General features: G+C 42.2%; 1 protein-coding gene across 2 annotated transcripts in view; it reads right to left on the minus strand.

The window, feature by feature from the left end:
- LOC133497989 (hexokinase-1) overlaps positions 1-11533 on the minus strand; it is a 33264-nt gene that overhangs the window by 21162 nt on the left and 569 nt on the right. The window contains exon 2 of one of the 2 annotated variants that reach the window (XM_061814316.1): positions 9658-9807. In XM_061814316.1, coding sequence (XP_061670300.1) covers positions 9658-9720 — 63 coding nt within the window. In that variant the 5' untranslated portion in view covers positions 9721-9807. Of the gene's footprint in view, positions 1-9657; positions 9936-11533 lie in introns of those variants that run through there. The other variant, XM_061814315.1, reaches the window with a different exon arrangement.

Consider the following 11533-nt stretch of genomic DNA (forward strand, 5'->3'; position numbering starts at 1 on the left):
GCTGAGGAACGTAGTCTCTCCAGCATGTCCTGCGTCGTTCCCGGGTCTCCTCCCGGTGGGACGTGCCCAGAACAACTCAGCGGGGAAATGTCCAGGAGGCATCCTAAACAGATGCCCCAGCTTCCTGATCTGGCTCCTCTCAATGCAGAGGAGAAGCTTGTGGCAGGATCTCATCCTGATCCCGGAGAGGCAACACCACCCTTTTCCAACTGAGAAACATGGTCTCAGATTTGGAGGTGCTTATTCTCATCCCAGCCGCATCACACTCATCTAAAAACCACTCCAGTGGGAGTTGGAGATCACGGCTTGATGTAGGCAACAGAATCACGTCATCTGAAAAAAGCAGAGATGCAGTACTAAGGCCACTACACCGGACCCCCTCAACACTACCCCTACCTCTCTACCTAGAAATTCTGTCCATAAAAGTTAGGAACAGAATCGGTGACAAAGCGCAACCTTGTAAGACTCCAACCCTCAATGGAAACGCGTCCAACTTACTACCAATGTGTAGAAATGTGGACCCCACTCTTCACACCGATCGTACAGGGAACGAACAGTCCGTATCAAGGGGTTCGGTAACCCATACTCCCTAAGCACCCCCTACAGGACTCTGCAAGTGGCACGGTCAAACGCCTTCTCAAACTCCACAAAACACATATAGACTGGTTTGGGGAACTCTCGTGCACCTTCGAGGACCCTGTCAAGGGTGTAAAGCTGCTGCACTGTTCAAAGACCAGGACGAAAACCACACTGCTTTTCCTGAATTTGAGATTCAACGTCTCGATGGACCCTCCTCTCTCCAGCACCGCTTAATAGACCTTACCAGGGAGGGTGAGGAGTGTGATCCCACTGTAGTTGGAACACACCCTGCGGTCCCCCGTCTTAAACAGGGGGACCACCACCCCTGTTTGCTAATCAAGAAGCACCGACCCAATGTCAACACAATGTTGCATCAGCATGTTAACCAGGACAGGCCCACAACATCCAGAGCCTTGAGGAACTACGGACAAATCTCACTACCCCCGTGGCCTTCTCACCGAGGAGCTTTTTAACCACCTCAGTGACCTCAACCCCAGATAGGAGAGCCAGCTCAGTTCTGTTACCTAATATTGCTGTTGTTTATTTTTAAAATGGATTTTGTGTTGAACCACTGTAATGTGCTTATTTATTATCAACAGGACCAAGTCTATAGGTGTCGAAAGGTGCTGTATTTCTGAGTACATGCAGGTGTGTGTCTTAGTATGAGTGCGTTTGCATTTTTTGTGGAGATGGGAGGGGTGAGCATTTTTATGTACGAAAAATAAAATTTGATTGATGATTGATTTGAAAATGGCAGTTAAATGCAACTTTTTTAAAAAAAGGACTCCTGTTACTCTGAGTCCTGTTCCCCAGAGGAGGTTTCAGTACAATGAAACAATGACGTCAAAAAGTTAATAATCACACATTTTATGTACTGTATTGGCCAACTGGTTAGCATATCCGCTTCATAGCGCTGACGAGCCTAATTCAAATATGACCTCGAGGGCCTGTCTGTGCAGTAGTTTGCATGTTCTCCACGTGCCTGCATGTGTTTTCTCAGAGTACACGAGTTTCCTCCCACATTCCAAAAACCCAATTTTGAGTGTGTGGCAACAAGCAAATGGCACTGATTTAGCAGAACGGTCCAAGTACACACAAATGACCTTCTATTGATAAAAAGAAAATTTGAAACTGACAAAAGCAATAATAAAAACCTATTTCAAGACCTCTTGTGCCAGATAGTGCAAGTTCATGTCTTAAAGAGTGAGCTTGTTTTTTTTGTCTGTTTAAAGGAAAACGTTTTAAAACCAAACATATCAATGGGCTGTCACTGTCACAGAACACTGATCAACTTCACAGGTTTCACCGTTTTCACTCACAGTCTTTGGATTCTCACTCATGACCTTTTTACACTGAAAGTTTGCTCCCATTTCTATTTTGAGAACGTCTTCAGGCAGCCAGCTTAGATAACTGTGTGTGTCTTAGTTAATTATGGGAGGAAGAAAAATTGGGCATTTTTTACACTTTCCTCTGGTGGCGTGACAGGTTTAGCTCCTGCAGCAAGTTGAGAGTTGATGTAGTAGTGACGTCATACGACTGCCTGTGCAGCAGGAAATCATGACACAGCACTTTCTCTGAGCTGTCAAAGGGAACTTTTGCAAAAAGAAATTGAGATTCAAGATAGAAAATGTTACATTAAAACATAAAATAATTGGATTGACACGTATAAATAGTATTTCAATTCAGTCCAATGGGGACTATTGACTTGATATACAAGTAAATTTTTTTGTAATCTTCTGAACTCATAAGTCAAGGTGCCATTATAAAGTCTTTTCCAATTGTAATGAATAGAATTACCATTAATATGGACCATAAATTCCATAAACCCTATAAATATTTTGGGGATTTCTTTTTACATAGAAAACAGGACTCTTTAGCATGATACTTTATGAAAATTACACAACATGTAATTCTCTTTGTTTCATGTTTAGTTTTACAATACATCCTAGGAACCAGGAAACAGCGAGAAGAAACCTTGGCCTCTTTAAGAATCGTTCATGATCTAATATCTCGTGTTCACAAGTCAAATTTTTTCTCGCAACTGAAATCAAAGAACAAAAAAATTGGCAGAGCAACACTCACATCTTGGAAAAAATAAGCCAGGTCACTCATAAGACGCAGTACCCACTGTATATACATTTAGTGACTTTTTGGGTGGGTTTGCTCGTGAGCTTTTTTTTTTTTTTTTTTTTTTTTTTTTTTTTTTAACGTAAAATATGTGCACTGGCTCAAATAAAGGTTGGTAAACATCAAGGTAGTAAACATCACCGAAAACTGGGTGTTCTAATTGATTCCGACCTGACTTTCAACAATCATATCAAATCAATCACTAAAACTCACTTCTACCATCTGAAGAACATATCTAGAGTGAAGTCTTGTACGTGTCAAGCAGACCAGGAAAAGCTCAACCAAGCTTTTATCTCAAGTAGACTTGACTACTGTAATGGTCTTCTGGCTGGACTTCCCAAAAAGGGTATTAAACACCTGCAGCTCATTCAGAATGCTGCAGCTCACGTTCTGACTAAAACAAAGCGGTTAGAGCATATAACTCCAATCCTAAAGTCCTTGCACTGGTTTCCAGTCAGCTACAGAATAGATTTTAAAGTTCTGATACTGGTCTATAAATCACTAAATTGAGTTCGGTCCTGAATACATGAAAGAAACGCTTACGGAATACAAACCCAGTAAAGCTCTGAGATCAACTGACTCAGGTCAAATTGTGGCGCGCAGGGTCCAAAGCAAACATGGCGAAGCAGCATTTAGCTATTATGCTGCACATAAATGGAAGACGTTGCCAACAGAGGTGAGGTCAGCCCCAAGTGTCAACGTTTTTAAATCCAGATTGAAAACTCTTCTTTTTTCTCATGCTCTTTTTAGAGTAACTTTTTGATCACATTACTTTCACTGTATGTGGTTTTAATTAGCTTTTTTAATATATTTTATGTCATTTTTATTGTTTTTATCCGATTTTAAATGTTTGATCTCTATGTTTTCAAGTGCCTTTAATCATGTAAAGCACATTAGACTGGAATCCCCTTGGACCATGATGTTTGCAGATGATATTGTGATATGCAGTGAAACCAGGGAGCATGCAGAGGAACAATTAGAAAGATGGAGACATGCACTGGAAAGGAGAGGAATGAAGATTAGCCGAAGTAAAACAGAATATATGTGCGTGAATGAGAAAAGTGGAGGGGGAAGAGAGAGGCTACAGGGAGAAGAGATAGCGAGGGTGGACGACTTCAAATATTTAGGGTCAACAATCCAGAGTAATGGTGAGTGTGGTAAGGAAGTGAAGAAACGGGTCCAAGCAGGTTGGAATAGCTGGCGAAAGGTGTCTGGTGTGTTATGTGACAGAATCGTCTCTGCTAGGATGAAGGGCAAAGTTTACAAAACAGTGGTGAGGCCGGGCATGATGTACGGATTAGAGACGGTGGCACTGCAGAAACAACAGGAAGCAGAACTGGAGGTGGCAGAAATGAAGATGTTGAGGTTCTCGCTCGGAGTGAGCAGGTTGGATAGGATTAGAAAAGAGCTCATTAGAGGGACAGCCAAAGTTGGATGTTTTGGAGACAAGATTCGAGAGAGCAGACTTCGATGGTTTGAACATGTTCAGAGGCAAGAGAGTGAGTATATTGGTAGAAGGATGCTGAGGATGGAGCTGCCAGGCAAAAGAGCGAGAGGAAGACCAAAGAGAAGGTTTATGGATGTGGTGAGGGAAGACATGAGGGCAGTTGGGGTTAGAGAGGAAGATGCAGGAGATAGGCTAAGATGGCAAAAGATGACACGCTGTGGCGACCCCTAACGGGACAAGCCGAAAGGAAAAGAAGAAGATGTATTGGATCTTCCACTGTAATTATTATTTGATATATATATATTTACTACCAGTCAAAGGTTTGGTCCACTTTCTATATTTTTTAAATGAGACACTTTGTCCAAACGTTTGACGCTATAAATTTAAAGCATATGTGATTTATTATTATTTTTTTTCCCAAAAGGGAGAGAGAGAATTTTTCAGGCTCACAATGCCTGGTGTGGAACAGAGGCGAGGCTGGGACGCTGTGCTTATTTTTCACTCAACACACCTTTAACAGACAACTTTACTTCTGTGAGGTCACCAGCAGCTTTTGCGTAACGTTCAGGAAAAAAAGTCACACACTGTCACACTCTCTCTATAGTGATTCCTCTCCTCTTTCTTCCTCTTCAGTGCCTGCCTCACCCTTGCTCACACACCCTTAACCTGGCAACAGAGTTCTGCTCTCTTTGTCACAGGCTTGGGGGAGCTTTGAAACCTGATGCTGTTGTGTTGTACGTGAGTGCACACACACAATGTGGCCCATATTGAAAACTACTGTCCTCAAGCCTGCCCTCTGCCATCTTGCCTTGATCACAGTACACACACAAATGCTAACAATGTACAGTCAAAAGTACAGTCAAGGACACTGCAGTGGACGGCGAGGGGATGAACCTTAAAGGTTGAATGGAATCTGTTGTCCACTTTTTTAAAAAGTTAAGCAATAGGTGAACCGCAAAATACCAAGGAATTACTGTAATTTTGTTATGTGTTGCTTAAAGGTCAAGTGTCATGCCTATAAACATTCTAAAATAGATTTTGTAATGAAAAATACATATAACATTCACTTAAATCTCCATACGAAAAAATAAATATGAGCGGAGAGCGCTTCATCCATGCGCAAAGTTGCGGAAGTCTCATTTGACATCCAAGTGGTAGCCATATTGCCTGCAACGTCTGTCCATTACGTCACACCGAGACATTCACCATTGAAAACACGCTGCGCCACCTAACATGGGACACAGAAGCTCTTTTCAAAGAAGAGAACATTCGAGTGAAGTGAACGGGGCAACATTACCCTATCGTTTCGACCCATATTTAGATGATATGCGGATCACTTCTAACTAACAACAGACATCAAACAACAGTATGTATGAGCCAGCCCGGCCGAAGCTGTGCTCGGCGCCGACATTTAGCACCCCTGACTTACGTACGCGGACCTTTTGTTACATTCTGAGAGGATTACGCCCCCCCCCCCAAACTATTGTTTTTTTTTAGTAGCTGTATACACACACCTACCTGTCATTTGGAACCCATGAAGCTCCCATCCTTTGCACCTGTGCAAACCATTTTTCACGACAAACCAGGTCTTTTGGAAAAGTATGAAGAGCGAATCCATCCTCCCGAGTGTTCGAACCATATCCAGCAATATAACTACCCGGCATTTTGGCTAACACGAGGAACAACGACCTACCTTCCAGCAGGTAAAACTAGTATAAACATACCAGACCGCTTGAGTCGGCATCTGCTACTAACGTCACTTCCTGCTTCTTCTTGAAAACAAATGCCTCGAGAAGATTTTCATGGCGGGAGTGAAAAAAAACCATATATGTCAAAATCATGTTGTGTGGTGTTCCGGCTTCCTTTTTTTTCATTAATAAAAAAATCATGCATTTCATGATAGTGGACCTTTAAGTCATGGACCATGATGTTCTCATTAAATGCTAACATCAACCAAAAATGGCCTCCTTGTCAGCTGTCTGCATGTACATTGTATGCTGGCTGTTAGTCAGAGGAGGCAGAACAACTTCGAAAGTGGGGAAGCAAAGTACTTTGGAGTTGTGTCTTCCCACTCAATCATCGACTGAGAATGGGGTAGGGGCTGTTGGCACTCTGGAAGCACTCATGTCCACTCCAGGGGCACTGCCTGCCACTACAAGGCCACTTTTTGCTGCACAAAGAGGGACACTTGGGGTAAAAAAGGGCACATTGGGTAAAAAGTGTGTGTGTGTTTGGGGGGGGGGAGTGCCCTCCAACCCCTCCCTGGTTCCACGGCCTCTGCTGTTAATCTATTTTAAAAAAGTGTTGGAGCTTGACCAATACGCACCTCTAACAAAAATACCTTCGACCTATAATGAGTATGTTGTTGTGAAGTTATTTAAGAATGTTCTATACAAAGTTTGTGCATTTCTCAGAAACATTCTTCATTATTCACTGTCTACATATCTGTTTCTTTGTCTGTCTAATGCCCTCCCACCTATGACACATTCTTCTACCTAATAAAAGTTGGCTGCGCTGGGGGGTAGGGGAGAGAGAGGAAGAACCAATGGAGCCGAGAACACACATCCAGTGTGTTCCTCCCTCCCCTCTCCCCGCTGCAGCGGTATGAAATTGTACATTGTCTCTGCCTGAATTTCTTTTTACATCTGATGACTGACCACACGGGGTCTGCCTTTAAATGGACCTCACAGTTGTTTAATGGAAAATCTCAACTTCGGGGGGGGGGGGGGGTGTATGGTGGTACTGATTTACGACACTTTGACGACAATGGATTGACAATCCCTCACTGCTGAGGTGCTGCACAAGAACTGCAAACCTGGCTGGAGTCTTGCAGAAGTGTGAGTGTAAGGCTTCTGCGTGGCACTTAAGAGTCACATGTCTCAAAGCTGGCCTATTTCAGGGAGGCTGAGAGAGGACAGGAGAGGGAGGGAGGGAGGCAAGGAGGGAGGGAGATGCGCTGCATTGCATCAGATACCCTATGCTGTTAATGTTTTTGCCACCGCAGTACGTCGTTCCATAGCGGCATAGACGCACACACAGGGAGAAAGGGCTGGTTACAAAAAAGAAGCGTGACAGGCCAAAACTTGCCTCCATTTATGAAGGAAGCCGTGACTAAAAGAGAACCTCGTGACGTCATCAATGAGCGACCTTAAAGGGCCCACCCCTGCTTCATTTGAGAATCACGAAGCACGTGTTGGGGAAAATGTGAATATTGCGCATTCTTTCTGATCTGGGGAACAACGATCACATGTTGTCAACTGTACCACGAGATGGGAAGTTGTAAGAGGGGGTTCAAAATGGTACATTCCTTTAATACCGCCCAAAGGACCATGAAAATAGGCTCAGTCACGTTTTAAGCAGGAATCTGAACAACGGCAGCGAGGAAGCAGTGAAAGGTGAACATTCATGGGGTCCAGCTCAACTTGTTTGTTGCAGGGGTGGTCAAATGTTTGTGCTCAAGGCTCAAATTTCTTTTCCAAATGCATCTATAAAATTGTTTATGTCAGAAATATTATTTCCTCATCTAGAATGAACCGTGAGGCGGCTGTGCTGACCAGTCGGTCACTATTTATTAGATACATGAATAAAAATTAATATATACTCAAACTATATGAAACATAACTTTGACCTACACTACACATAAACTAATCAAAAAAACACCAAAGACATGACCTTCTGACAAATGTGGAGGAAAAAAAAAACTTTGGGCTTTTAAAAACTACTTTGATATGTCCTTAAATTTTGGAAGCCCTGATTTAGATAATACAGTGCTGATAAAACTGAAAATATGTTTAATTTCATTTTCAGATAAGCAATGTGTCAATGTTTATGGAAAGCATCATTTACTAAATATCCTTGATCTCCATGTACTAGTATGCTCTTCGTCCTCAGGAATATGACATTTCAGCATTGAAGCAGAACAACTGAGCCTTAGTTGTAAGGTTTTCTTCCACTACTACTGTCACTTTTAGCCTGCCAGTATGCAATTCAACCTTACTGTACTAGTAAACTGCTATGCTGCAACAGTAAACACCACTTGACCCAATGGAAGTTCGAGGGCCATTCTACTAATGGACTGAACTGTCTTCCCAGTGTGGACGAATACCATACTGGTAAATGGACCTTTGGCTAGTTATTAGAGATATTGAATTGATAGTACAGTCTTTGTCATCACTAGTAGGACAAACTTGGAATAACAGTACAACAACTACATTATTCCAGTGAGGGAAAACGTTTAGACCAGTTCACAACTACCTCCCAGTAGTAGTCCGCGCCGGACGAGGGGTACGGCTTCAGCCGAGCTGGCTCATACATACTGTCTGGGAGTCTGCTGTTTGTTAGAAGTGATCCGCATATTATCTAAACATGGCTCGATAGGGGAATATTGACCCGGTCACTTCACTCGATTGTGAGGTGCTCTCTTCTTTGAAAAGAGGTTTCGTGTCCCATACTCGGTGGGCGGACGAGGCGCCGCCGAAGCTGTGCCGAATATCCAGCAATACAATGAGCCGGCAGTTTGGCTAACACGAAGGAACAACGAGCTCCCTTCCTGCAGGTAAAACTAATAGAAACAAACGAGTCTGCTTGAGCGCACTAGTGCCTCCAACGTCACTTCCTGCTTCTTGTCGAAAAGAAATCCCTCGAGAGGATTTTCATGGCAGGAGTGACAAAAAGCCGTATTCGTCAAAATCATGTTGTGTGGTGAAAAAACGGATGGGTCCATTCTGGCTGCTTTTTTTTTCCATTAGTAACATACTAAAAATCATGCATTTCATGACAGTGGACCTTTAAAGAAGTTTGAGAATGGATAGGTTTCCAATGACGTCACCATCACCCTTAGACCAATCGGATAAATTAACGACAGAAAAGAACTTCATGCTTCACCTATCAACTGTGTTCTCTGACATCTATGGCACACAAGATGGCGTAATTGTAAACCTATCCATTGATTCGATATCCTTGTTAGCCATCTTAAGGTCAATGCTTTCGTGCACTCATTTTCTAAGGAGTAGGACAATTCAGCGGACGAGTGCAATAACTATCTTACTAGGTATGTTTTTTTCCCCCATTATTGCCTTCCAATGGGCCAATTTTACTTCTACAGCACAACAGTTTACTATCAAGGTTTAATTGTGTATTACTTAACCAAAAGTGGCACTAGTAGTAGATTAAAACACTACAAGACCATTTTTGGACTCGTGTCCTTCTAGGGAGATGCAACAAATGCGCAAACGGTTCCATCCATGAATGCTCAAACAAGCTTTGCTCTCTGTGGTCAACTGTCCTGCCTGATATTTTGTTTCCTCTTGGGACTAACAAGGAAGCACCAGTGGCAGACTCCTGCTCACGTCATGTACGACTGTACAGTACTGTACTAGCGTTTACAAGACAGAAACAACAGTGCAGCGTGTTTGCCAGGTGACAGGCCCGGCGCAAACAACAACTGTAAATGACACTAACAAAATACATAAACGACACTGTCGGAGTGAGAATTGGGCACTCACCTTTTTAACCTGGTCATCCTTGAGTTCAGTGAAGTAGTAGGCTAATAGCTGGGCTGCAATCATCCTGATCCTCTTCTTCCCTCACAGGCACATACACAGATGGGATGCCGGGGGGGTGGGAAGGAGTCTACTTCATTCAACACTACAAGCCTGTGACATAGAGCAAGAGACTAATAAATATCCACATTCGAGTCGAGGCAGGTTTCAAAATTATCATATGTGGCACTTCTTGCGCTCTCGGCGTGTGAATGACGGAGAGGCAGGAAGCGGCAATGAGGGGACGACCGGACAACTTTGGAGACACTAAGCCACGCCCACCATCTGACGTCTCATTGGATAGAAGTTGTGTGTCTGGTTTGGGACGAAGCCGAAAATCCTGAGGGCCCGCCCACTGCTAGCGTACGAGAGCGTGTTTGCCATATTGAATGTGGCAAATTCTTCATAAAGCGAGGCGACAAAAATGCACGCACAGTAACATAAATGGCAGACGGAGGCAGTTTAAACCAGTGATTTCCAACTTTTATTGAGCCAAGGCACATATTTTACAATTAAAAATCCCACGGCAACCCAACAAAAGTAAATGTCACCAAAAATGGATCGATGAATTACTGTATGTACTTCCTGCCATCTAATAGAAGAGGATTTTTGTTGTTGTCTGTCAGTCATTGTGCCTCAGAGGCATAAATAGATGAATAAAGATACATTATTTCTTTGGATAAATGGTTTTTTTTAGGAATTACATAAAATTGGATAACTTCCCACGGCACACTAATGTACCCCGGCACACTGTTTGGGAATCACTGGTTTAAACAATGCATGGACCTAGTAATCTGATGATTGCCAATGTTCATTATATTTTTATAATCATTATAGCATTTTTCTGGACACTCATATACTGTACAGTACATAGTGTTCTCAAAAGAATATATCAATATTTATCATCGCAATAACAGCGTATTGAAAAATACGTTTTTGTTGCTTACACACTGTATATCCGAAATCACAGGTGTCAAACTCAAGGCCCAGGGGCCAGATCCAGCCTGCAACATAATTTTACGTGGCCCCCGAAGGCAGATCATTTGTGTCAACTTCCATGATTCCTGTTAAAATCTGTACCAAAATTTCAACTTGTCATATGATAAATGATAACATTGCGATATTGCAAGCATTTTTGCATTAGTAACATTAACAATAGTTGAAAACCTCACCAACCATGATTTCTGACTCCAAAACTAGTACATACAATTCATAAATATGATGAAGCCATCAAAACTTTTTATGGTTTCACAGTCGTAACAGCCCTCTGAGGGAAACCATAATTAAATTTTGGCCTGTGACAAAATAGGTATCAAAACAAATGTATATAACTATTATCTTCATGATTGTAAGTTTTAACTCATAGATTTTGAATATACATTGTATTTTGGTGTTTTCATGCATTTATAACTACCAATGAATGTGAGACTTTTATTTACAATATTGAAATGTTAACATTAAATATGAACGAATCTGTAAATCTTGTGTGACTTTTTTTCTAGATAAGAAACTAACGTTTACAGTTTAATTGATTTTGTAGAATTACTTTATATTTCGGAAAAAAATTTCTTTGCGACTGATTTCGCGGATCATTATGTTTTAGAAAACCTACATAGCATGAGAAGATCTAGTTGAGCAATAGCTTAGCAATCAGAGGAGTGAAGTACAGTATTTCATCATTTCATCAGCTTCAAGCATCGAACAAATTCCCTTCATTTTGACACGTTCAATATGGCGTCGACGTATGCGTAAGATTTGGGAGGAGAAATACTGGCTTCTGATTGGCTGCTCTGCGGACATGGAGGCCAGCCAAAGGGATGGTCAAAGAGGAAGAGGAGGC

The sequence above is a fragment of the Syngnathoides biaculeatus genome, chromosome 3, assembly GCF_019802595.1.
Source record: "Syngnathoides biaculeatus isolate LvHL_M chromosome 3, ASM1980259v1, whole genome shotgun sequence".
NCBI classification, from domain to species: Eukaryota; Metazoa; Chordata; class Actinopteri; order Syngnathiformes; family Syngnathidae; genus Syngnathoides; species Syngnathoides biaculeatus.